This window comes from Chaetodon auriga, chromosome 8, assembly GCF_051107435.1.
Source record: "Chaetodon auriga isolate fChaAug3 chromosome 8, fChaAug3.hap1, whole genome shotgun sequence".
Classification (NCBI taxonomy): Eukaryota; Metazoa; Chordata; class Actinopteri; order Chaetodontiformes; family Chaetodontidae; genus Chaetodon; species Chaetodon auriga.
In genome coordinates, this window is record NC_135081.1 from 11,536,702 (window position 1) to 11,562,659 (window position 25,958).

At 42.8% G+C, this 25,958-nt stretch overlaps 3 protein-coding genes and 1 non-coding gene across 5 annotated transcripts in view; 1 reads left to right on the forward strand and 3 right to left on the reverse strand.

Annotated features, from left to right (window-relative positions):
• Positions 1 to 543: 543 nt before the first annotated feature.
• LOC143325201 (terminal nucleotidyltransferase 4A-like) lies at positions 544 to 11,254 on the reverse strand. 2 transcript variants are annotated; one of them, XM_076738144.1, is made up of 12 exons: positions 10,333 to 11,254; positions 9,533 to 9,656; positions 8,118 to 8,164; positions 6,068 to 6,188; positions 5,854 to 5,961; positions 5,639 to 5,767; positions 4,992 to 5,205; positions 4,121 to 4,247; positions 3,905 to 4,008; positions 3,556 to 3,743; positions 3,292 to 3,429; positions 544 to 3,132 (listed from the first exon to the last, which is right to left on the reverse strand). In XM_076738144.1, exons 1-12 carry the CDS (start codon positions 11,031 to 11,033, stop codon positions 2,686 to 2,688), a joined length of 2,448 nt encoding a protein of 815 aa, XP_076594259.1. In that variant the 5' UTR covers positions 11,034 to 11,254; the 3' UTR covers positions 544 to 2,685. The 2 variants fall into 2 exon arrangements, with proteins under 2 accessions (XP_076594259.1, XP_076594260.1); XM_076738145.1 differs by having other exon boundaries at positions 4,130 to 4,247; positions 10,333 to 11,249.
• Positions 11,255 to 12,151: 897 nt separating this feature from the next.
• ice1 (KIAA0947-like (H. sapiens)) lies at positions 12,152 to 20,563 on the reverse strand. The gene is made up of 20 exons (XM_076736276.1): positions 20,391 to 20,563; positions 20,145 to 20,203; positions 19,502 to 19,613; positions 19,302 to 19,378; positions 19,180 to 19,217; positions 18,997 to 19,079; positions 18,811 to 18,887; positions 18,637 to 18,674; positions 18,446 to 18,528; positions 18,312 to 18,348; positions 18,046 to 18,102; positions 17,824 to 17,910; positions 17,290 to 17,654; positions 14,651 to 17,110; positions 14,314 to 14,476; positions 13,964 to 14,124; positions 13,565 to 13,755; positions 13,347 to 13,447; positions 13,144 to 13,242; positions 12,152 to 12,813 (listed from the first exon to the last, which is right to left on the reverse strand). Exons 1-20 carry the CDS (start codon positions 20,478 to 20,480, stop codon positions 12,632 to 12,634), a joined length of 4,560 nt encoding a protein of 1,519 aa, XP_076592391.1. The 5' UTR covers positions 20,481 to 20,563; the 3' UTR covers positions 12,152 to 12,631.
• Positions 20,564 to 21,170: 607 nt separating this feature from the next.
• On the forward strand, positions 21,171 to 21,242 carry trnae-cuc (transfer RNA glutamic acid (anticodon CUC)). The gene has a single exon. It is a non-coding gene; the product is annotated as a tRNA-Glu (tRNA).
• Positions 21,243 to 25,509: 4,267 nt separating this feature from the next.
• adamts16 (ADAM metallopeptidase with thrombospondin type 1 motif, 16) overlaps positions 25,510 to 25,958 on the reverse strand; it is a 49,687-nt gene continuing 49,238 nt past the window's right edge. The window contains exons 23-24 of the mRNA XM_076737715.1: positions 25,735 to 25,882; positions 25,510 to 25,625 (exon numbers count right to left, since the gene is read on the reverse strand). Of these exons, the coding sequence (XP_076593830.1) occupies positions 25,510 to 25,625; positions 25,735 to 25,882 (264 nt within the window). The remainder of the gene's footprint in view (positions 25,626 to 25,734; positions 25,883 to 25,958) is intronic.

The following is a 25,958-nucleotide window of genomic DNA, read 5'->3' on the forward strand; positions in this document are numbered from 1 at the left end:
AAGGAAGTGGATGACGACGAGGCGGGATCTAATTTCCCAGTGCTTTAGTCAGCTAGTTTGAGTCAAGAAAGGGTAAAAGGGGTCTCAGGAAGGACTCTTTTTTTCCCCTTAGTTTTAATTGGAATAAAATGACAATGGTTCCAGCCACTAACCCTCCCAAGATTGGACCTTCAGATGAGTGATTTTGTTTAAGCCCTCTCCTCTGTCACGTTCTCCTTCCCTGCACCCTGCTGATGCTCTGAAAGGTAACGGATTAAATACAGCTAAGACAAGCAATGATCCACCAGTGCCACCATCAGAGACCATGAGGAATTACACCAAGATGCTACACAACCCCAGGACTCCCAGGGGGGCATGAAGTTGAATTAGAAAAACTTGTCATGGTGTAAACAAGACAGAGGCAACCAGCTGGAAACCATACCAGTTCCCCTCTCAACAAACCCAGGTAATAAAAGCATTATCCCTGCTTTGAACTGACATACCACATTTGCGTTCAACCATATAAAAATATCCACATACAAAATGTACACACTACACTGGAAATAGAGTTTTAAAATGTTTATTAAAAAAATAGAAAAACTTACATAAAAAAACAAGGTATACATCTATGTCAGTCATTTACACACAACCAATCCTTAATTACACACATATGAGCAGGGGATTTGGTTTGTGGCAATATTATGTGAAAAGCCATCAATTATCCTCTAGACGGCTTAATAAAAGCCGCACTGACAGCCAGGGGATAACGCTATTGGTTTCATGTTGAATCCAACAGGGTGGTTAACCCATCACAGACTTCATGTGATTTCACCAAATTTTGGTTTGGTTCATGGCTCTACCAAAACTCCTGTAATGGTGAATCTGTGACTTCCCAAGCTCAAGTCCTCTTATGGATTGCTGCGTGATTTATGTAGCTTTGAAACCTTGTCTTAGAAATTCTCACCTTCAGATATGGAGAGTTTGTAGTGATCACCTTTGAATTTAAAAAAAAAGAAAAGAAAAAAGATGGATATGAAGCTAATGCTAATAATCATTGACTGCAGCAGGAGTTACTCCAGGAGGACACACCTAGAAGCTGCAGGTAAAAATAAAAGCCAAGTAAACCTGGCAGTGCTTGTAGAAACAAATCAGTAAATACAGAAAGCTGGCTACATCCAGGACAAAGGGCAAATTTGGTCATTTAAGAAGGCAGTTAACCTGTTGCTTTAACAGAATCAAAGGAGATAAGGCAAAACAAGCATTTTGCTGGTAATAAGTAGCACCGACTATTCTTGAAATGACAGGAAGGAACACTGCTAGAGATGCATTTCCCCTTTATAGCCTAGAGGTCCATCAAGAGGAAACACACCCAAATAAAAGTCAAACTAATGAACAGAGTGACATGTTTAAAGTTAGACCTAGTGGTGGAAAACATTTGGACAGGCAAAATTTCAAGTGATCAAAACGCAATGGTAAATCGAACATGAGTAAAATGTTGGCATTATGGGATTTTTGGCACAATTCTCATGTTGCAATACCATAGCTCCCCCCTCTGCCTGGAAGCGGCACATACACACAAACACATTCCTTCAAGGCCCTTAAATCCATCTATTGCACAGATCAATGTTGTTGAGAAATAAAAAAAAAAAAAGCGAACTTGTAGTGGGGAGAACCCCTAAAATACAACTAAAATGTGAAATAAATTAAATAAAAGCAAGTCATTATTGCACATAAACGCAACAAACAGAAAAAAGGTGGTGGTGCTGACAATACAAAAAGAAAACAGAATAGTGCCACTGTGATTACAAAAAAAAAAAATCCCTCAGTGACAAAAACAAGAGAACAAAAGGTAATGACCAACACACAGACACAGAGAAAACACTTGGTACATTCAAACAAGTCATCACAGTTTAAGCACTTGAGACAACGTCCGTTTTGTGCCTTCACACCAAAAACATCAAGTCAGCGTTGCGCTGCATAGGTAGAAAGGTAGTGCTTTGCTTCAGTTCAGAGTACAATTCATAGATGATAGTCCAAGCTGTGAGAGCTCTGACCCAAGAGCGTAGCCAGTAGGGATTTATTAATCAGACGACCAAATGAGCCCAAAACCTGATCGAGGTCCAACAAGAGTCAAAACTTCAAGACAGACCAGGTTTGGTAAACCGGTTCAGTTCTATGGCACATGATGTTGCTTTCCAAGATGTTTGAGTTGCATGGAAACTCAATACTTGACTGAACTCTTTAGCCAGTCAGCCAAGGGTTTTAGCAGCTGGAAAGTTACACTGGTGAGAAGATCCAGTCTGGGAGTCAGTAATTCTTCAGTCGACTCAGAGTCTGTGCTGGTGTGCATTGAATTTAGAAGAAGTGCTTCTGACTACCATCAGACCAGTATAAGCAATACCAAAAAGCCTGATAACAGAATGAGTAGAGATAATACTTGTGGGTCTTTCACAGTCGTCCGTCACCTGCAAGAGCATCATCACTTAGAGTTTGCACAATGCTCGCAAAGATTGATCATTCGACGCCTTGGAGGCAATTGACTTGTGAATTCTGGAATGAAGTTGGCGCATGTTTAAGAGCCTCCGACGAAAAGCAGGTGTATCATGAATCATTCACAGCTTCTCAATACTGACACTTTATGATGGGCTAAGTGAGTCCTTCAAAAAAACCACCATCAGTCAATTCGAGCCACGCAGCTTCAGTCTTTCATCTGCTCTGGTTAAGTGCAGGAAGACTGTCCCTCTTTCTGCGCCGCCAGGTGTTACGGTTATACTGTTGCTGGTTCCTGAAACCTGGTGCTGCGTTATGGCCCTGGGGAAAGAACTGCCGCTGGGGACTGAAGCTACCTTGAGAGTGGTTTTGACCTCGGAGGTTGGCAACTTGGTTGTGCTTGAAGCCAACTTTGTGCAGCTCAAGTGAGCCATGGGAGTTGGATCTCATGGTGTAAGTGTGGCCCTGCTGGCCTCCTACCTGAGGATGGTGGAGATGGTGAAGGGGGCTGGGGAGAGGGCTTGTGGAGTTAGTGTGATGGCAGACTTGTGCAGCTTGTGCCATGTGACGGTGCATGACACTGATTGAAGGTGGATTCTCGTGGTAGAAGTGGCAGTCAGAGAGTGGGGGCATGGTGAGGTTTTCTGGGATGGACATCTGGACCTGGGGGGAAAAAAAGGAAAGGATATGCAATGAGAACTTTGCCAGGAGGGAGTTTTTGCATTGCTGAAACATAGAGAGTAACATTTAACACAAAATTAGACCTTAATGTCAGGTTCATGTTTCTTAATATAAAATATAAGTAATGGTAAATAAACTGACCTGAGGGGTGGCGTGGATAAAGCCCGCTGGATGTGTGGCCCTCAGGTCAGTCGCCATCTGGATTACTGAATGGACTGAGGCCAGGGTAAGGGGGTGGAGCTGGATAGGAGCATTACTGCTTGGAGGAGAATCAGACTCCTGGAAGAAGATGATCACATTATTCTGACTTCATCTTTGAAAAACTGAATTCACCTGTAACACTTTAACGGCAACGACTGAGAACTAACGATTCACTGATCTAGATGAAATGTCGTTCGGCCTTACTATGTCACTTCCAGAAGAGGAGGAGGAGAGTGAGCATGCGGAGGACGATGATGAATGGTGTTGAGGGCTGGGGAGGAAGACTGGAGACGGCGAGGGCGAGTCAGCACTGAGAGGGGAGGAAGTATCTCTCTGATCCTCCACAGAAACCAGCATCAGCCTGGCGAGGTCCTGCTCACAGGTCTCTATGTCTAGGACCGAACAGCAGTTGAAAAAATGTTGTCACCACATATTTGACTCTTCAGACGGGGAAACATTTTGTCTCTTTTCTGGAGCCCAAAATACAACTCCAGACTAAATGCTACAAGTAATGCTAAAAGTAAATGCAAAACCGAGGTTGCGACAAAGTTACCATGGTTCTCCAGCTTTGCATACTGCTTGGCTCCCCACTTCTTGATTGTCCAGTCCCTGTAGGCCAGCACCTCTGGGCTGACTCTGATGATGCGTCCTAAAGTACTGCGACACAGAGGGAGGCACAGTCCATCATTCTATTGGCTCAAACTCAAAACTAGTGCTGAGAAAAATGCCACAAAAGTTAAGAAATGATGTAATGGATAAAGAAAACAACCTGTCATACTCTTTGTTGGGGTACGCGCGAGCGAGAGGAGACACACCGTGACTCAGCACCATGTAAGCAAAGTCAAACACCTGCTTGACTTGCAGGATGCCATATGAACTCCTGCCCACGTCGTTCCCTGTGAAGATCAGAAAACATGAAAATATGATATGTGGTGATTATCAGGTTTGTGCAAGTTACTGAAAATCAGTAATTAGTTACAGTTACATCCCTAAAAAGTAACTGAAGTACTTGACCAATGACTGCATATAACAGTAATGACTGAGGAGAGAAACTTTTACAAGAGGGACAAGTGTCCAATTTGATCTTATTGTACCCATTTTAACTACAGTGAGAGGAGTTTTTAATACTGTTGACCACCAGAGGGCAGCAATGACTGGTGTTACCACTACACAGGTAGATGAAACCTACAGGCAGGATGCACATGTTAAGCCATCTTTGCTGCAGTAGGTAATGCATCATTATATTTGACAAACCCTGGTTTCTTCAGTTTGTATTCGAAATATTCAATCACTATGACAAAGAAGGATTTGTCAGTCAAATCAAAATCACGAGGACTTCAGCTGCACGAAGTGACCAAAAGGTCAAAATAAATAAATAAATCACGATTCTACTCACAAATGCAACATACTTAACATACTGTCAGCTATGCATATACTTTTTCAAACCAGAGCTGTCTCACTGAATTACAGTGATCCATTTACCTCTTTTTACAGTGGACTGCACAACAGCTCTTTGCCATTCTAACACAATTCCCCAGGTAAAATGTACTGATGGCAGATGCCTAATGTTCACCATTACTACATGGATGGGTGAATTGATCATGCTCGCATTCATTCTACAATTCAAATCCCACTCTGACCTGGTTGTATTGGATCTTCTATGCAGAGCATGGATGGTCTGTTTCCACTTCCCATGGCTTTGAGCATCTCCTCCTTGGACAGGTAAGCCCCTCCGTTCTTCACCCTGATGCCGGTCTTCATGTAGTTGAAATCGCGGCCATACAGCTCAAAGAACTCAATCAGCAGGATGCCCAGGTTGATGTTGGTGCGTTGCGTGTCGATCCGAGGGTGTAACTTTGATTAGCAGGACAAGGAGAAGTCATTACCTACACTTTATAACCGAATCCAGCCAGTGAATGAGTTCCCTGATGGACAGCACAGCAGGAAAATATTTAACTTGTGGAATGTTTTCTTTAGTTCATCAAGTAACACTGAACATTACTACTGTGATCTACGTCTGTCCAAAACACAATAACACTGAGCCACTAAACTCACAGATGTCTTCAACTTTGGTAGATTCACCAGTAAGGTATTAACATTCACTGTAACTCATTGAGATACTGCAGTGTACTGCTTTTTTTTTTTGAGGCTGCAGTGTGCCTGAAGGCCAAACTGGAGATCTTCTCAGTTGATTTGACAGAGGAAAAGTGTTGGATTATAAACTCTGTATTGTTTTGATAGACAGCAAAGCAGTTATGGTAGACCCAGCGTGCATCTGCATGTATACCTGCAGAAAGCTGATGGCCATTAGTATAAGGCTGTAAGAGCTGATGCCTCCGGTGAACACTTCATTCAGATCCCTCTGCAGCAGGAACTGCTTCAGGATGAAGATCAGGGGCGGCAGAACAGTGTACTTCTACAAGACAGGAAGACGAACATCAGACACAGCCAAAAAAAAAGGCCACAGCTGTGTTTTGAAAATGTTTAGCGTTAATGGCTCACCTTCAGACAGCTTTTGATGAACTGCGCCGCTTTAACAGCGGTCTCTACATTGAAGCTGATGTCCACCTTCACCTCAGTTTCATGGTCAGTAAGCTTGATGATCGGCACCTGAGGACAGATCGAAGAAACAGCATTTCATATAGAATATTTAGTTCTAAATATAACTCTGCGGGTCCTCAAAGAACAAAGGCTCTCTCAGCTCCCGGTGACTTACTGTAGCTTTGTCCAGGACCTTGATGGGATATGGGCCAGCCACATTGTGTTTCTTCAGGGCTTGTTCCAGTTCCTGCAGTGGGGGATGGTCCCACTGTCCAAACACCACCAGGTCAATGTCACTAAGAACAAAAACACAATGTACTTTGTACCTTAAAAGCTTTATTTCTCAAGTATTCTGTCTGCACACAGTGCATACTGGCACACTGGTTACTGCAAACACAAGGTTAGGGCCTGACTTTATGTTGTTGTTTGCATGAGGCTGCAGTGAAACTTGTCTGTTGAACTGAACAAAAGGGTCTTGACCACCTCTCAAAGACTGGAATTTTATAAAGCAGTGATGAACTCATACAGTAAGAAGCAGTCGTTTCAGGAAATGCGTCCATGATGTGGTCATCTTAAAGACCTGGTCCTAATTCATAATCCATATGTTGTTGATCATGGAGTTTAGTGAACACTTTGATATGTAACAGCTGCCTAATTGCCAGACTCCCAAAATCACTGCAATTACTGCTAGACTGATGAATTCTTTCCAAATGAAGCTGCTGAAATGAATTATCTCCTGTCATTCATTCACACCATGTGATGTGGTTGGAGCTACACTACTGAGTACTGCATGGTATCATTTTACTGAAGCTCTTTGACTAAAATGAACACACCTTATTAAAAGCTGTAATCCCACTTCCTAAAAACTACCATGTTAATGAGACATTTGAAAAGAGGCCCATCTGAAACTTCAGACTATACAAGAGAGAAAGATTTGGGGTGGGGGCACTGATACAGCACAGGGTCATCATGTTTTGCATGGCAGTATTGTATCAATACACAGACGCCAAATTATATTGTGACGTGTGGACTTCAAGCACAGTGGATTCCTGTGGGACTGCAACAGCACATCATCTTACAGAGGACTGACGACTGCTGTCTCATGTTCTTCAAACCAGAGCAGCACATGAACGACACACCGGGGCAAACACTACAGGCGATCTGCAAAATGCAGCTCAAGAATGGGGAGGTTGCAGACAAAGACCTGGTGGTTATAACGGACACGGCTTCAAACACGGGCACTGCCATTCAGTGAACAGGTTACCTACATGTGAAGCATTTCACTCACAAGCTCAATCTGGCCTCACAATGATGGTTAAATCTGCCAACAAGGCTAATGGAGAGAGTGGCAAACCATGCTTTGGAAAAAAATTAGAAAAGGTTCCAGCTTGGCTCAACTTACAGCGTTTAAGCCCCACCAAAATCATTGTCTGCCATATCTGAGGAGGAGGTGGAAAGAAACCAGGAGGTCACACCATTGGTCCTACCACAAGACCACTGATGGTATCACATGAGTATGTCTGTCCATTGCTGGCAAAGCTTGCAAAAACGACACCACTGCATGTCAGGTATGCAAAGCAGAGTCTTCTCAATGGCTGGACACATAGTCACAGTGCAAAGGAGCGTTCTGATCCCAGAAAATGTTGATCAGCTCCTCTTTCTGGCTCGCTCTTGCCCTTGAACTGTTTTGGTCCCAAGGCCAGCAGCAAACAGCAGCACATGTTATGTATTTTAAGAGTATGTGTTTTTTTTTTTCTATTTAACAGTAAATTACTTTTAAATTGCCGGTTGCTGAGGGGCTGCGTAACTTTTTTGCACTGTTCAAAAAAACATGTATAGTACAGTAGCCCACAGTCGTTTGCATCCAGTTATGTTGGACTATGTCCAGTCAGTCTGTCAAGTGCATGCAGCCCTCTGACAGCTTCATTTTGACAGTGTTGGTCAGTCTGTCTGCTTGAAAATCCCACCTTGCAGCAATAAAAAAAGACTTGAGGTGAAGTAAACAGACTGAAAACTATCTTATTAGATAGAAGAGATGTTGAAAAAGTCTCCCTCTGGGGGACATAATTTGCAGTTGAAAAAAGGCAATAAACTGCAAAACAGTACAGCAATATTCTGAATATTGCAAAATGTTTAAAGGTTCAATCAGTCATATTATGACTAGTGTCATGGTGTTGTACAGCGGGGTCTCTGGTGACTCCCACCTCTAACAAACATGCATTTACCTTGTTGGAAGATAAAGTCCTGTGCTGAAGCTGCCAAATATCTCCACCTGCAGAACATAAGACAAATGAACACAAGCCTGACTCAAGTACCAACACATCACTGGAACCATTATCAGTTTGATAGCTCCCATCTCAGCTTGTTTGACCCGTGTGTGTGTGTGTGTGTTGGCAGTTTTGACACTTGACAATTTTGTTTGACCCCCCCCCCATACACGTTCTGGCTTTAACAAATGACACACTTGATAAAAAGTCACAAAGTTTCCTGCCTAGCGTGTGACTGTGCTATCTTGTACAAAGGAAACAGGTCAGGGAGGAATAAAAAGGCAGTTCAACAAATATATTAAGTGTTGAGTCCTTCTTTCAGGCAATGGTTCTTATGAAATTTGTAGCCCAGCTATGCCTATGGCAGATATGCAAAAAAGTAGCACTAATATTTGCTCTATTAAAAACATATCTAAGCTTCATATTCTCAAAATAATACAAAACTACAGATTAAATATGGCTACAAGAGGCACAACATGAGAAACCATGAAGTATGCATTTTATGTCTTCCTGAAAATTTACTTTGTCGAGGTCAGTAGTTTGGCATGTATGTCTTTCTGCAGAGTTTAATTCTGTACATGAGAAAGTCTCTGAAATCCCATAAAAAGCCTCATTTTTGGCCAAATGTGACAGTGATCTGTACAGAACATGGGCAGTTTTACTTCATGTATAGTGATATTAGATATTATTTTGTGTTCAGGGACCAAAGCCCCCAAAATTAAATGTTTGCACTGCCACAGCTTGGAATAGTAACACAAAGTGGTCTTTAGAGAAAAGACAAGGGGGAAAAAAAAAATCCACAGTGAGGCCCGGTGGGACTTCTCTGAGCCGCGATTGGCTCAAAATGTTTATCATGTTAACCAAAAAATGGTATTTGTTACAAAGTGCACTCTGTTAAACATGATGTTGGCAACACACATTGGAAAATAATTCACTAATGTTACTTTGGGAATGCATGTGACGTGAATAATGATTACATCTGGCCAACTGTGTTTGGACGTGCAGTGTAAACTTGGCTGTTGACGGCCTGCGGCGTGGCCCAAACAGGATACGTAAAGTGCAGTAAACTTCCAGACACACTGGCTGCTGCGTATATAAGACAGTAACATTGATTTAATGAGGAATTTGCAGAGCAATAAACAAAAGTCAACACGAAATGAAACGCCTCAGTAAAAAAAACAAAAAAAACAAAACCAAGCTTATATGTGACAAAGCTGCAAATCAAAGACAATACGCTGATAGTAAATGCAACGCCTGGTGTGGAAATGTCTGTATGATGCAGAGCTGAATCATCACCTCTCTGACACAGCATCCACAGAAACATTTAAAGTGATTAATGTACGACACTATTAGCATCTCTGTCCGTTTCTTACCCGAGCTGTGGGCCACAGGTCCTTGATGACGCCTTCTATCCTGTTGACGACGTCTCGCCTCATGGCCTCCTCCTCCGGGCGCGGTGACATGAAGTTGAAAAAGTCCATGATTTCTTCGTGAAGACTGAAAGGAATCAAGGGACACAGGACACCTGGGATCATGGACTGATACAAAAGGGAAAATGTTTGAAGCACTGCAAGAAAAAAAAATCATGCACCAAAAACACCTGTACCCACAGCAGCTTAAGTTAATTGAGAGATTTTGGAAATTACAGAAGTGATTTTGATAACTGATTAATCTGTTTGAGTAATTAAATCAAATTTTAAGCTTCTTAAAAATGGATATTTTCTGGTTCTTTACTCCTCTAGGACAGTAAACTGAATATCTTTGGATATATTTTCAACATTTTGTGGCAGACCAAACTCCTAATCAATTAAGCGAGAAAATAACCGACAGTGAAAATAATCTTGGTTTCAGGCCTGAAGTGCTTAAAAATAAATAAATAAATAAATAAAAAAACACACACACAAAGTGGCAAATCTGACTGACATGCACTTGAAGTAAATCCAAGCTGACAGAGTTTGTTGGGGGGACCACAACTAATGATTTTTACTAGGGTTTTTTATGTGTTTTGTTGAAAACTAGACCCACATTCATATCGAAATCTGCTGAGACAAAAAGTGTAGAGGATATTTTTCACAGTCGTTCATGAAACAGCGTGCGTTCACCGCTGCTCTGCTTGCGGGGTGACCTGTTGGTCGAGGGGCCCTCAGTGAGCGCTCTCATGCCGGCTCCTTACCCATTGATGCCCGGGCTGTACCGCCTGGTCTTCCACAGGCTACAGGAGGAGTCCACGTAGTGTCCACTGCAGCCGTAGGACAGCAGCGGGTTGATGCCGTGGAAAGTGTTGGCTCTGTGCAGATGCCTCCTGCAGCCGGATGAATGTGACTGGTAGTGGTGGTGCTTGTTCCCATGCTGATTTTTCATCCCGCTGGGGGTGTGGCCGAAGGCTTGTTGCATGCTGCGACAGTGTTGCTGAACAGCGTGGAAAGGCGGAGGACGCGTTCGCTGCCGCCTCAGGTTGTTCTCGTTGAGCTCGTGCTCGCCGTAGTGTAAAAACCGGCTGGCCTCTTCGGCGACGTTCAAATTGTCGATTTGCAGAGAGGAGCCCGAAGGCGAGGAGCTTTCGGCCTCCGAGTCCAGAGAAGAGGAGGACGGCGACAACGAGCCCTTCCTCCGGACACTTCCCCTCTCTCCGCCGCCGTCTCGCTTGGGCAGATTTCCAAACAGCCCCCCCGGCGGCGGCGCTACCCTTTTGCAATACTCGCTGTTTGAGTCCGTGGAGTTCGCATTTTGTGCTGCAAAGTTGCGTTGGTGGTGAGGGTGGTTGTCGATGCCGGAGTTTGCTCCAAATCCCTGAGAGGTTTCCCAAATGTGCATCCCCAGGGAATTGGCAGGTCGCTTCTGCTCCGGCTGGAACCAAGCGGTCCTGCGATCCATTGGGAGTCGAGTTTACCGAGAACCTCCTCACGGGAAAATGGCGAGCAATTTGGCAAATGAAACACTTAGCGCCTAAGGTAACAAATAAATCCTACCGCGTTGATTTACTTGTTATCCTCAAAGTGCTTCATGTCTGCAAACTGGTTCGGTTTTTCAAGCCGTTCACCCAACTCCACTCCCCATGTAAGCCAGCCAATATGGCGCAGCCAGCAGCACGGATCAGCATGTGCGCATGTCTGAGGGATTTAAATCTTTGAACACACCCCTCAAGTGCGTCAAGTCCGCCACATGCAGTTCGGAAAAACCGGAAACTAAACGATTTCATTTTTACCCCTGAAAGATAATATCAAACAGCACACCAAAGACCACATTACAGTAACTCCGACTATATTCGTACAAATGTTCTTACATATATCATTTATTTCCACGTCTTGTACTTTTTCCTCAATATGTGTTAATTCGTGTCCATTTTCATTATCTCACTTACAGTGAAGACAAATAATGCGTCACTTTAGATTGAATACTGTATGACAAATGTAAAAAATCTCTCACAAAACCACAAATAAATTGAGAAACATTTCAGTAAGTACTTTCCCCTCTCTATAATATAACTAGATCACAAAAACTATTTATTTAACTTCATTCATAATTTATGTACGATATGGGTCGTTCAAAAAAAAAAAAAAGTGCTTTTATTCTGAAGTCTATTTCCGGAAGCTTTTCAATGTTACAACCTTGTCTCGCCAGCCTACACAGATGAGGCCGGGCAGATGAAACGTGATAGCGGTAGTAATTCGGCTTGATCATTAGTCTCCGCCTTTATCACCAGTTTTGTATGTGGCTGTTGATGTTGTAGTAAATGAATGTGAGCCATCAGGTATAAACAGCTGTCTTTTCTGTTTGTTTGTTTATGAGAAAATGAGATTTCCATATGACTGATGCTCACATAGCTAAAAGACGAAAAGATCAGGTGAGTGCATGTAATTCTTAACCCCAGAGGACAATTTCAAGGCTTCATAACGTTTTGCACTGAGGCGGGTGAGGAGAGATCGCACCAAAACTGACATGATTTGGTTCAATATGTATAAATTTTAATTTGAAAAAATTAAATAACCTCTGACATTTTAGACTGTACAAAGCATTTACTGTGGCATCCTTAATATTCATGAATACCTCATATTTACAAACACTTAAAGGAAGAAACATTTACAGCAGTGCCACAGTTAAACTAGAACAAACATGTACATGTTTTGCAATATTTTAGAGCATTACCTGAGTACAGCAAAATGACAAGGAGTTATGTCTCTGGCACAAAAAAAGAGGAAACCTTTGCTACAACATCAGACGTGTTAGTTTCAAAGTAGAAGTGCACATTAAAAAAAGATGTGAAACTGTCTGTGACGATACATTTCAGTTTAAGATGAGCCTCCAGACACCCTGTTTTAGGAGGAGAACAAACCCCATTTGTGACTGTTCATGTGCCCAAATGGTTAAAAAGAACTATGAGGTGCATGGTGGGATTTTCAGTCATCCTGTCTTTAACAGGCACAGGCTGACATGCACACAGTATGCCCGTGTGGACTTGTAATGCATGTCTCTCAGCTTCTGACCTGTCTGCAGACAGAGGCTAACTGGTTAATGCAGCTGGTAACAGCAGGAGGGACACCCTGACTCGTCTCTCCCCTCCATCCTGCAAGGGCTTCCAGGGCTTGTTTGGGGTTGCAGGGAGACAGGTCGTAGATGCAGTAGATGGCTGCTAACTGGACCTCCCATGGCACACCTCGGGAGAGAAGACGTGCTAAGATTAGAATTCTGAATGCAAATCCGTCTGCTGGCTGCTGTTCCCTTTCACGTCACAGCAATATATTTAATTAGAAAATACTTCAACATGCCAGGGTGAGATGTAAATAATGGAATCTGCTTAAATCCACACAGGTAAGTAATTGCATTCATGCACATGAAAAGGATAAACATCAGATTTGTGTTTCAATAATCAAGACTAATGAAAGGCAGGTGTGGAGGAAATTGGCAGCACTCAGCACACAACTGAGGCTGTGTATACATCCCAGGCATGCTGAAGCACTCAGTGTCACCATGGTTTCTCATATACCTTCAGTCTGTCCCTGCCGACCAAACGTGTTGATGACGTTGGCGACGGTTACCACGGAGGAAACACATCTCTGTTTGATTCCCAGCTGACCGAGGCGTCCTATTTAAGGCAAAAACGCAAGAAATTCTGAACTGTTCTCTAGTTCAATTACTCATCACTTCAGTTTGCGGTTAATACCAAAGTAAATGAACAAAACTACTGACCGATGAGTCGGAGTACAGTGGCGACGGTCACATTAGAGACGGGTACTTGTTGACCTCTGGGCTGTGTCACCCAAGTGTTCATTAATGGCCACAACTCCTTGCTGTCAAACCAAAATGGACAGATTAGCACAGGATTATGTGGGGTGCTTACACGTAACAGAGTTTTACATGATTAAATTACATCACTGACCACCTTAGGTTCAGAAAAATGAACATACCCCAGTACATGCTCATAGGTCCACTTCCATGTCTTGTGCGTGCAAAGGAGGTGCAGAGTGAAGACATGCTCCCAAGCCTCAGTGCCCAGGTCGTCCCCGTGCCGGTCGTGTTTAGTGAAAGACAGACTTGACCCTGATCGAACATTAGACAGCGTTCTGGAGATCAGCTCGTCAATGTCACAGGGAGGACTCTGCAGTGATACAGGGAGATTAGCTTTTAGAGGGCTCATTCTACTTCATTTGAGAGGATACAGATGGGAAAGCTGGTGAAGAGGAGATGATGTGATAAAGACAATGAACTGACTTCCAACGAAGGTCATGCAGGTTAGAAACCAGCGCAGGAAACAAAAAGGACATCAAAAGCATTAAAATTCAAAGGAAATGAATCTGATACTTCACCTTCTCCCAACCAAGGAACGCTGAAAGGCAGCTGAGGAGGTTTTCTTGCGCTTTAAGTTTGGCGACAGCATGTATTGCCTGGCACAGAGGACTGCTGTGTGAGAGGACAGTGGGCCATGTTGTCACCATGAACAAAATCAGTTTAGCAGAGTCTGGGAAGTCTGCATTAGGGAAGACACAATGAGAAAAAGAAGAGGGTTAAACAAATTTGAGCTGATGTGGTGCCAAAGGTGCAATGAAGACAGTTTCAGAGTTCAGAAAGGGCTTCATTAGCCACATTGTCTAAATGTTTGGGAGTATTGGGGGGGTGTGAGGGCTTTAAGACGCACAGTATGACACAAATTACTAACCTTCTGTGAGAACACTGTAGGCCAGTATGTGCGCTTTCTCCCAGTCTCTCTTCTGTCTACAGACCCCTGTGTAGACTCTGCACAGCGCCTGCACGTAGTTAGTACTGAGGTCTCTTTTCTCTGCTTTAAGCTTGTTCAGGATGGCGACAATCATATCATCTGCCTTCAGATGTAGAGAAAGGTGGGAAGTGAGAAAGACACGCATACAGTTTCCTTTCCCATGGACACAGACCTTTGAAAATGACACACTTCCTCTTGTTTCTCTCGAGAATATACTGTTACTCATACTGCACAAACGATGCAAAGTGACCAGCTGGTCAGAATTAAGTATACTCACCAAGCTGCTCTGGCAAATCTCAGAGATGACCTCCTTCTCCTCGCTTCTCAAAACTGGCTTTTTGGGCAGGTTACCAACATACAGGTGGCTCTGGATCACAGGCAATAGGTCAAAACACTGGTTTTCAATTTTCTTTAGAGCCTTAACGATTAGATTTTGCTCCGCAGGTTCTCCAGCTTTCCTGTAAGGAGAGACTGCCTCATTGGTGAGCTGTGTGAGCATTGGAGTCTGGGGGGAGGTCGTCTCCTCTCCACTGTTTGAGGAGGAAGGCACCTTCTTATGACTGACAGTGGGAGAGCAGCTGTCTAGCCTGAGACACTTGCTGTTTTTAGGCTGAGGCAAACCCGTGGACTGTCTTTTTTCCCCTCTCATCTCAGTCTTGGTGAAGGCCGTCGAGGTTGAGTTTATAGTTTTAAAGCCAGACATCTGACTGACGGCTGTTGTTGGTAATGTTCCGCTCTCTGATGAGCAGATGCTGAGACTGACGTTCCCTCTGAGAATGCTCAGAGTGCGGGCATGGGCAGAGAGCTCTGGGTACATTGTGTCAAGAATCCTCATGGAGTTTTCCTGAGATGGACTGGAGGAAGACGACGGCGAAGAACTCATTGCAGTCAAGGGCAGGCGGCCCGGGACCGGCACTGCGTGTTTTGGAGTTGCGGAGCCGAACTGAAGCGGAGATGAGGGGACTCCGTTTGGAAGGAGTGGACTGCTTAGAGATGAAGAACTCAGCTGCTGACTGTTGGGTGTCAAGTGGGCCTGGACGGGAGTGATAGGCGACGCCAGTCTATCCATGGGCGAGGGGAATGAGAGTTTCCCAATAGCCTGCCTTGGATTGATGGATTTGCCCGCCTTCGGAGGTGTGCTCAGTGGGGTGAGGAGACGAGGAAGTGGGGGGCCCATTTCAGAGAGAACTTGGCCTATGCATTCTGGTGGTTGAGCTGTAGTTGAGCCTCCTTCTGGGCTATGTTCTTCCTCTCTGATCATAAGTGGGCTTTGTGTTTCAAGCGCGTTTGTGCATGATTCCATTTGTCCATTTGTAGCAGCAGCACTCTGCTTTAATGAGGCAGTAGGACGAACAGCGCCCAACTTACATTTGTTCACTTTTTGGTTACTTGCGTCTATGCTGTCCTGAGGCAAATCTTTGACTATAGCCTTTCCTTCTTCCTCTAAACCGACGCTCAGTTTTTCCGGGGCTGGGTGAGTTTCTAAAGTCGGCAATTTTACAGTGGGAAACAGACATGAAGGACTCAACCTCCTGCAGAGAGAATGTCTATTTTCTTTCACAGATTCAAAGTCAACAGTTTTTGTCTCTTGGGAGCCAGAAGGGGAAGGACCATGGTCTCCTACAATTTCACTGTTCAATGTCTCCATATCAACATCCTTTTTTGAACGAGTTTCAACATTTGCTTGACCAGAATCCAGGTTGGCATGAGACTCCCCATCTTCCACCTTTAACAGTGTGGACTTATGAGGAGACAGAGGTCTATCATCTCCATTTGACTCTGAGGGAGAAGTCGTAACATCAACTCCTCCAGTTCCTTGTGCTTCGTTCCCATCTCCTTCCACAACAGGTTTCATGGATGTATCATTTTCAAGCCTCTCTTCAACATTTTCATGTGAGACACTACTGATGCCGTCACTGCTGCTTGACAAGCAGGGGTTCTCTCCTGAGTCCTCGACGGGACACCCTTTATTCTCCTGGGGCTTAAAGGCTGTGACATCTTGACTGCCCTGTCCCAAACCACAAGAGTCCTGATGACTTTTTCCCATTTCTGAGTCTTTCTCTGTATTTGCAACCTCAGCGTCTCTCACAGCTTCAACGACTGTTGTGGAGGCAACAGAGGAAGTAACTGACTGTGCATCTCCTGCTTCCTCAGAGATTACAGTGGTATCATTTCTTCCAGGTGACTCCCCACCATCAGGAGTGACTGCTCTGGCATCAGAAACATCACTGGGGCTTGTGTCTACATCCATCTTTGTAACAGTCTCTGACTGATCTTCCTTCGCCTTTTGTAAAGCATTTTCAGCTTCACAGATGTCACTGGGGTTTGCACTGCAGGATGGTTCCTGGCTTTCAGCAGCTAACGACAAAACAGACGCAGAAGAAGAGGATGATGATGATGCTGATACTGTGTGCACAGTCTGCATGTCTTTTTCATGATCCACCTCTTCGCCATCTGTTTTGCTTTTGTCCTTCATTTCCGGAACATCACTCAACTCATTTTGTCCCAAGTCTTTGGAGTAATTTTCACTGGAAATGTGCTTCACTTCCTGTGTTGTGACCGCTGGCAAGTCTGCATTCTCCTTTGTTGGTAGTGCAGAAGATGTAGGACAGTGGATTGACACTGATGTTGTGGTGAGTAAGGAGTCTTCTTGTTGAAGAGGAACAGAATCAGCACAGGGTTTGGGGTGGTCCTTCGTTTCTCCATCATCTGTCTCCAAAGTTTCCATCTCTGTTTCCTGAGAGACAGGAAGAAAAAAAAAGAATTAAATGATTAGAATAATACAATTCACATTGACATGCTATCCAGACAGTATTGTGTTTGGTTTTGCTTATCAAAAATGGAAACAGGGGAGGCTGTGCATTCATTGGTAATTAAAAAAAATAACATTTGATTGAAACATAACTAAATTCTCACCAAATCTGGCAGTGGCGATATGCAGGAAAGCATTGGTTTGAACAATGCCATGATCTGCTCAATAGACACTTCAGAACTGCCCGAGACAGGAGACGACTGCTCAGTTTTGCTTTCCTTTGACGATCGCAGGCTCTTTTTGGGAGTGTCTGTTTGCTTCTTGGTACTTGCTGACTGCAGACATGCTTGATGCTTGATGGCTTTCCGCCCATGAGGAGAGCGTTTTAACTGTGTGTCAGTGGCTTTTGGCTGCATGGGGTAACACTGGGATTCACTGATCTTGTCAGAAGCAGACCCGGTAGTGTGATGAGGGTGCAGTCTGTTTTGTGGAGGGGAGGGTAGACCTTGCTTGGAATTGGACTCTGAAACTAAAAGAACGACAGAGGATTGCATGCATGTAGAAGAGTCAAATTGTGAAAGAAATACAAACAAAACTGTCAACCCAGAAGTCACTGGTGTTAATCAGAAGAGAGGACACTTGTTGAGTCATGTCAGTAATAATATACAGATATACAAGATGTCTTGATGATGCCTCACCATTTAAGTGCAACAGGTTTGCAGAGCGCTGCTGCTGCTGAGGTTCTACACATGCCCACAAATTCTGCAGCAGCATCCTGAACTTTTCTGAAAAACAGACACAAACAATCACAAATCACACACTGCAAAGGCAGAAATGACACCAATCTGCTTTTAAGGTTAAAGCACGTGATTACATTGTCTACTTACTACAATAAATAATAAATAAAGCCAGCTGCATACCTTTGTCAACTTTAGGCTCCTCGGGTGCACTTGCTTGACTCGACGTGCTCTTATATTCTGTCAAGAAATAATTCAGAAATTATTTAAATTTGAACTTTAATTTTAAGTCATAAAAAAATGCTGCTGTTATCTGAAAAACAAACACTATCAGAACATTTGAAATCCAATAAAAACATGTAAAGGTTGTCATTTTGCAGAATCTGACCACAGCCAAATCAGCCTTCATTGTAACACTGTATTTGTAAATGAAGCAGTTACTTGTTTACCTTTACACCTATCTCTTTCCAGCTTCATTAGTCTCACCTGCAAACGAATTTAAATGACACACAATTAAGGGTCAATTCAACAGCATTACAGTCTATTTCCACCAATTAGCCATTTATAAGGGTCATTACTATACCTGGAGGTCATCAATATTTCTCTCGAGCAAGATCTTCTCCTTAGTCAGTTTGGATATTTGATGATCCTGTTCGCAGACTGACCCTGAAATAAACCACCAAACGAGCATTGTCATATAAACACAGATTGAAGACGTCCTTATGAACCTAAAATAATTCTTTATATTGTGTGAAATCCAATTTTCAAACCAACCTTCGAGCAGTTTAACTTTATTTTCAAGGTTGTCCTTTCTGTTGATGAGACAGAAGACAAACATGAACCAGAATCATGAAGGCACAGTACAAAGTCTCACAACAAAGAGAATGACATGACACTCATCAATGTCCAGTCTAACAAAACCACATCTCTGGGGCAGTCGGCTCTTACATGCTTGTTGTCCTGGCATTCTCCTCTATCAATTTTTCAACCTGATCTGCTTGTGCCTGAGATTTCTTCAAAGATGTCTGAAGAGTTGAAAATAAAGAAGGATTAGGAAGTTTAGCCACATTTGTGTTCTGAGATCACAGTAAATTCAAATGACTCAAGTGACTCAATAACACCTTTTTTGCTTACCTGTGTTTTCAGCAAATCATTTTCTACCACGGCCTTCTCCCTCTTCAGCTGAGCATTTTCAAGTGACTGTGTTTCTGTGAGTTCTACGAGTATGAAAGACAATTTTACAAAAGGTCAGGAATACATTTAACAAACTGTGCAACTCTTCACTGGTAAAAGTTACAGCATGTGAATGCAAAGTACCTTTCACATTCTTCAGCTGGTCTTCAAGCTTATTCTTCCTGAAGGATATGAAAAATAAACATTTTACTATCATAATTATCTGCACAGTTATAACATATCAAAACATGACGTGTGTCTCTTACTCTGCCACTGTCTTTCTGTTTTCCTGCTTCAGTTTTTCAATCTCTTCAGACATTTGTCCATTGGCCTTAAGAGCAGCCTATAAAAAGAAACGAGATGGGGAACCTTATTCAGAGATGATGAGACTTTGTGTTTGGGCACTCATATTCCAAATATGAGAAGAAACATCCTTCAAATGGGACTCTGCAGGAAAAGAGCATACCTTCTTTTCTTCAAGTTCTGCCTGAAGAGATTCATAATCCGCTGTCTTTTTCTCCAGAGTAATCAATCTGATCTGCAGCTCTTCCAGCTGCTGTTGAAGCCTGATTGAGTCACTGTGTAAAACATGTTAAGAATAAAACAATTAGAAAACAAAAAAAGCTGTGAGCACTTTTTCCCCACAAGGCAACTATGTCCAGACAGGTGTGTTTGCACCAATATCGATACTTGGTTTGGTCGAAAAAACTGTTTGGGGGGGGGGGGGGGTTTGGAGCTGTGAAGAGTGCGAATATAAAGATTATTGATTGCAGCTATCACATAATCGTCTTGCTATCATAGTTTTCACAGTGTTTACCCAGTTTGATAAGTCAAATGATTTTTTTTGTGCTTTACGCGGACACATTTGTATATAAAATACACACATTAAACAAACGCTGGGGAACACATTAATGGTTAATACACACAAATTATGAGTATTAAACTTAGCTATCTTACAGCTGATACCTGCGCCGTGTTCCGCAGAAATTTCAGTACGTATCAAAATGAGCGTATCTCTACTGTCCAACTTTATGTCACGGCTAGCTAACTGTAATTTCTTTATGCGAGACGTGCCGCCATGGTAATTATCAGCATTCCTCAACACTCACTCTAAAACCGGTATCTTCTGCTTCAGTGCCAGAAATGACGACACATATTCGTTCAGGCTCTGTAATGAGAGACAACAAGAAACAAAAACAAACAGGGAATTCACAATTACCATCACTTTCTCTTATGCTGACGACATACCAAACACATGAATTGTAACACAACTGTCAGAAACTGTTTATTTTCAGTGTCCAAAGACGAAACATCACTTTTAAATCGACTTTTCTGTCACAGAAAGGTAATCTGACCTGATGCAAAACAGAGCAGTTTTGACAGTTTCCAACCGTCGCGTCCGCGGCGATTGCTACCGTTTTAGCCTGATTGTCCCCTGGCATCATGGTAAGATAGGTCCCGAAAGCCGACAGCCGTTATTTTATACAAGTTAAACTAATGACCATGTCCCGGTGACTAAAAAAATCCAGACAGATTCAAAACAACTTCACATTTTCGCGTCTCCCACGTTGACCGAGGACCCAAGCCAGGACCCCACACGGGTAGTTTCGTGAGATGCCGGTAATTTTAAGTTAAATATTTCTCTGTATGCTGTACGTAAATTGAATTTCTTGTGTTTATTCAAATCAAAATGAGAAGCGTAGATGTGGAATTGTATATTTGATTTTTTTTGTAGGTTCACATGAGAAATTTTCGGTCATTCGGATTTTGCTTCAGGCAGTTCAATATGGCACATGGGGGCGTTACTGATACAAAAGGGGCACAGCGTGTACCGGCGGGTGGCGGTGTAAAACCGTGAAATTGGAATTAATGTTCTCCATGCAGTGTGCACATTGATATGTTCTGTTTTCAAAATCTTACATACCGGACAACACCGCAAGTAGTCGGCATTGTTTGCCTTCTTGAGTTCACCACATTTAACGAGGTATTGATTTCACTAGCAATCTGACGTTAACGCTTCAAGACTATTGTCAATAGGTAAGTAAGTAAGTAAGTAAATAGATAAGTAAACATATACACACAAAATACGGAATTATATGACTTCTTTAGTAAGCCTTTAAAAGTCGGTAAACATGTCCCTGGTGGTCTAGTGGTTAGGATTCGGCGCTCTCACCGCCGCGGCCCGGGTTCGATTCCCGGTCAGGGAACTAACTTTTACACTCTCAACGAAACCTTGTCTTTAATGGTATACATCAAGTTAACGCAGGTGTATACCGCCAGCTGGCGTGAATGTACGCAGCAAAATGTTTGGTAGGCACTGTGTATTTTTTGTGAACGCTGCTCCGTGCGACTGCACGTGAGGCCCTTGCAGGGCGTGCTCTGCCGAGTAAACCTTGGTGTGTATCTATGTGAACGCATTACCTGATCAGCGAATACAGCGCCAGTGTTCTGCTGTTTACTGCAGTGAAATGCAAGGAAATAAAGTCTTTTTTTTTTTTTTTTTTTTTTAACTTATTTTTTAAATTAAGTTTACCACTTGACTGCAAAAGTTCAGAGATGCTTGGAAATCGTACACAGGAGAAGAAGGTTGAATATCTTTTCAACAATTTGATTCTGCTGGCAAAATATTATTCACACAAATGTAATGTTACTGCTGGCTCTAGTGCTGCTCTCTTCACTCCCATGTTACCCATTCGTCATTTAATTTCTAGTTTTACTGTTGTATGGGAGGGAAAAGGAGACGAGAGGTGACCTTATCTGCTTTGGTAGATATGTAGCAAGTGGTTCACTTTTTTTTTTTTTTTTGCTGCAATGTGTGCGCTGTGTGTTCCTTCTATAGCTGATTTCTATATATAGCCAGCAGAGGGCGCTGTTATACAGATAACAGTGTTTCTAACGTATATACTCTCTCTCTCTCTCTCTCTCTCTCTCTCTCTCTCTCTCTCTCTCTCTTTCTCTCTCTCTCTCTCTCTCACACACACACACACACACACACACACACACAAAGCACACCTACTACTACAAGAACGAATGGTTCAATAACTGTTTGCCATTTGGTGTCCTCTTAGTCCCTGAATGTGAAAAGCGTTTATAATAAATAAATAAATGGAGACTTTTGAGATGAGAAGAAGATGCTGCAGGTCATCTCCAGCCGATGACTCCGACAGCTGAGAGGAAGCGAGTAAAGGTGTTGGGAGGTTGCTGCTGGTGTGTCCTGATGGAAAGATAATAACCCTGTAACTTCAGATGAACCTTCTTAGTGTAGCCTCAAGGCTGAAGAGCCAACTCTCTCCAAACAGATGCAGTCAGAGATAGCATAGTTTCTTTAAAGTGGAAGGGGCATGCGTTCTCTCTTCCTGTCTCTCTCTGACAGATAATCTCCTCTGTTATCTGAGGTGGGTAACACTTTGGATGTTGCCAGATTTATCTCGATCACCTTTGTCATCTGCAGGAAACCTTTGTCTGATCGCTATCTTTGTATGAAAAAAAAAAAAAAGCTCCATCGTTTTAATCCCTTTCTTCTTGTGTGGTTGGATTTTCTCCTCTCCCCCCCCCCCCCCCCCCTTTTGTTAAGCTGCTGTAGCAAATTATACGGAGTGAGTTGGAAATACATTTGCCGCCAAATGAAACTCAAAGTAGGAGTCATTACAGCAGTAAATTATTGTTTTTGACTCATACAAAAATGCATGCACATTTGCATTCACACCTACAGCAGTTTAGATTTTCGAAGGCACCAACCAGCAGGAGGAAACCAAACTCCAGACGTACTCTATAACATGTGCCATTCAAAACAGATTTACACAGATTTTCATGTCATAGTAATGACAGTCAAAGAATACAATACGATGCTTCATTATATACACTGTTTATATAGAAATATTAGAAATATAAAGTGTTTTTCTGACTAATATTTTATGTTGACAGACTGGTGAAACCCACTGATCTTCATCCTTTTGAACACGGAGCAGAATATTTGCATCCCCTCTAAATAAGACTTTTGACATGACACGTGTGCAAAGTGGCTGATGACAGTACATTCCACAAGCTTGTGGGTGGTTGCAGTATACTGACTGTGTGTGTGTGTGTTTGTGTGTGTGTGTGTGTGCGTGTGCGCGATGTTGCTTTTGTCAGCAAACTGACACTAATTAATATAAGAGTTTTGCATCTGTGAACGCCTTGCAGACAGTTGTTTGTAAAGAAAAAAAACAAAAACACTGCTACCCTGGCCTACATTTATTCAGCATGGCAGTTTCTACACACGCACACATACACACACACACACACACACACACACACAAAAGCACGAGTAGCACAGTGCCCACAGCTGACCAACTATAAATCAACATCAGAGAGGTGGTTGACACTGAGGAAAACCCCCTTTTTTCTCTCTTTACCCACCTCTCCCTCTGGCTCACTCCCTCTATTTCTCACAGCATTTTTCTATGACAGCACCAAATACATAGACGGCCTCCCTCCTCCCTTTTTTCTCTTTCTACTCTATTTCTCTCTGTCTTCTCACACTCTTCTTCTCTCCTCTCCGACTCTCTCCCTGGAGGCCTTAGGGCTCAGCTCCGGGGATTATGACAATGGGGATTTTGTTTTGGGCATCTGTGTCTCCTTGACTTGTTGAGAAATGACGAAAGAGCAAAGCCCAGACACAATATGTCATAGGTGTTGAAATGGATAATACCACATTGGCATTGCTGTTAGCCAGGGTGCTGGCTTGTGTGCTGCACTCCTTTGCAGACTGAGGACTAGAGCTTAGAATTAAGCTGCAGGGTCATTTCTTTTTGTTTCATCATGTTACAATAAGACATATAATGCTAATCTGTGATGCGGTGCCACAGTTAAATGGTCTCAAAAGAGCTGCTGAAGATGATTCAATCCAGGAAACTAAACTAAATAGACAATATAAAAGAAAGTGTTTGTCTTTCCAGCAAACAGGTCATGTTTAACTTGCATTGTGTACCTCAATATCACATTGGCCTGTTGTGCCTTAACGCTTAACTTGAGAACAGTGACTGGGCATCTCAGGAGAAAGAGAGGACAGTGCAAGAAGGGTGCCTATAACGAAGTTTTGAAGCTGGTGAGATCAAATTCACTCAACCTGACAGCTGAAAAGAATGAAATAAGGACTCATGCCACAGCTGAGATGCTGACATGACACACATTTGTTTATTGTTATTTCATTTACACTGTAAATATCACAGTGAAACAGCATCATCTGTAATTGCTTGTAAACCATGACCAATATGTAATGCATTATTTTTGGGCCATATCAATGCATGCGATACATGACTTGTGTAAAACTGTTGGACAGAGTAATGGAAAAATGGAGCAGTGACTCTTCAAAGGGCATGCTCATAGCCTTTGTTTCCACTCGACGGCTGTTGTAAATGATCATCAATCATTGTTGCTGAGTTGGGCTTTTGACCTCACAGATTTTTTTTTTCTTCAAAAATAAAATAAATGTTTTGAATAAAAAAAGGTGCATTTTGTCAGCATGAAATCTTATGAAACATAATAGAAAATATAAAGGTAATGGGCTAAGGGTGGAGTAATAAAAGGGCACATTTATACTGCTTATTAATACAGTCTTCCAGCAACGCTGTATCGTAAAGCCAATAAATAAAACAAACAAAAATGTACATAAGTCACACAATTCATTTGTTCTTTCCTGAAACTTGAGGATTTCACATTGATTTGGTGACAGAAGACAATGTTGTTGCACCACTGAGCATCAAAGTCAGTTCACACAGCCTGAGAAAAGGTCTCTCATGTGTGACGCATGTTTTTTTTTTTTCCTTTCTTCTTTTACATGACAGCACAAAGCTTCCTGATATTGTCCAGCTATCGAGGAAACCCTCTTTGATTCTTCCCGGCCTGTTTTTTTTTTTTTTTTTTTTTTTTTTTATCAAGCTTTAGAGTAACATTATGTTTTCTTGTTTCTTTGAAACATCCCTTTTCATGATCAGACCACAGATTTCCAATTGATCAAGCACTGAAGCACAGTCGCCCATTTTTTTCTCTCTTGGCTTGCCATCAATGGCCTCTGGTTGACTGGGAGATGTTGGGTGTCCTGGGTACAGATCTGTTCAGTCACATATAGTAGATAAACAAAGCTGGGAGTTTTCAGGTTTTCAGTTTCTTTTGGACATGTCAGTCCTATTCGCTTTAATCAAGGTTTCCATTTTGCGAGTTCCTCTTAATTCTCTCCTTTATTTGTACTGTCCTGATCACATTCCTCTGTAGTGCTGTCAGCATCAAGTTCTTGTATCCAGATGTCCGGCATCGCAGGGAAGATAAAGGGCACTGCAACTCTCTCGCACTTCCATTGAAATGTCATTAGTTTTTCAGTGCTCGCCACACGCTTAAAGCAAAAAAGCAGTCTTTTCAAGCATGGACGTCAAATATGGTCTGTTGTCTACCTAACGACCTATCTGCCTTTGTCACAGACAGAGTCACTCCGTGTGATTACAGGTTTGAATTTGAGCAGGACTGGCAGCACTGCTTGCCATAGAACTTGTGGTTGCAGACTCCATGTTGGGGCACCAGGTAGCACCAGTTGAAGTAATCCCGACAAGCAAGGTCTGTGGAAAAAGAACAAACTCATGAGCTTGTTTATATCTGACAGACAACCGGCACAGTTTCAGCATCAAAGCATTGAAGCAGTACTAAATCGTGTTTGAGCGTGAACACCTTTTTTATCAGGTTGTGGGCAGAAGTTGGTATTGCAGGCCTGCGACATTGAGGGTTTAAGATGGAGGGCACAGCCAGGAGACGGCTTCCCTTGAAGCAGGCACTGGACTGTCCTGGCCTGCACGCCTCCTCCACATGTCACTGTGCACTGTAGAGCACAAAGAACAAAGCCTTGATGGTGGACTCTATGAATGTCATGAAACACATGTAACACATTCAGTGCT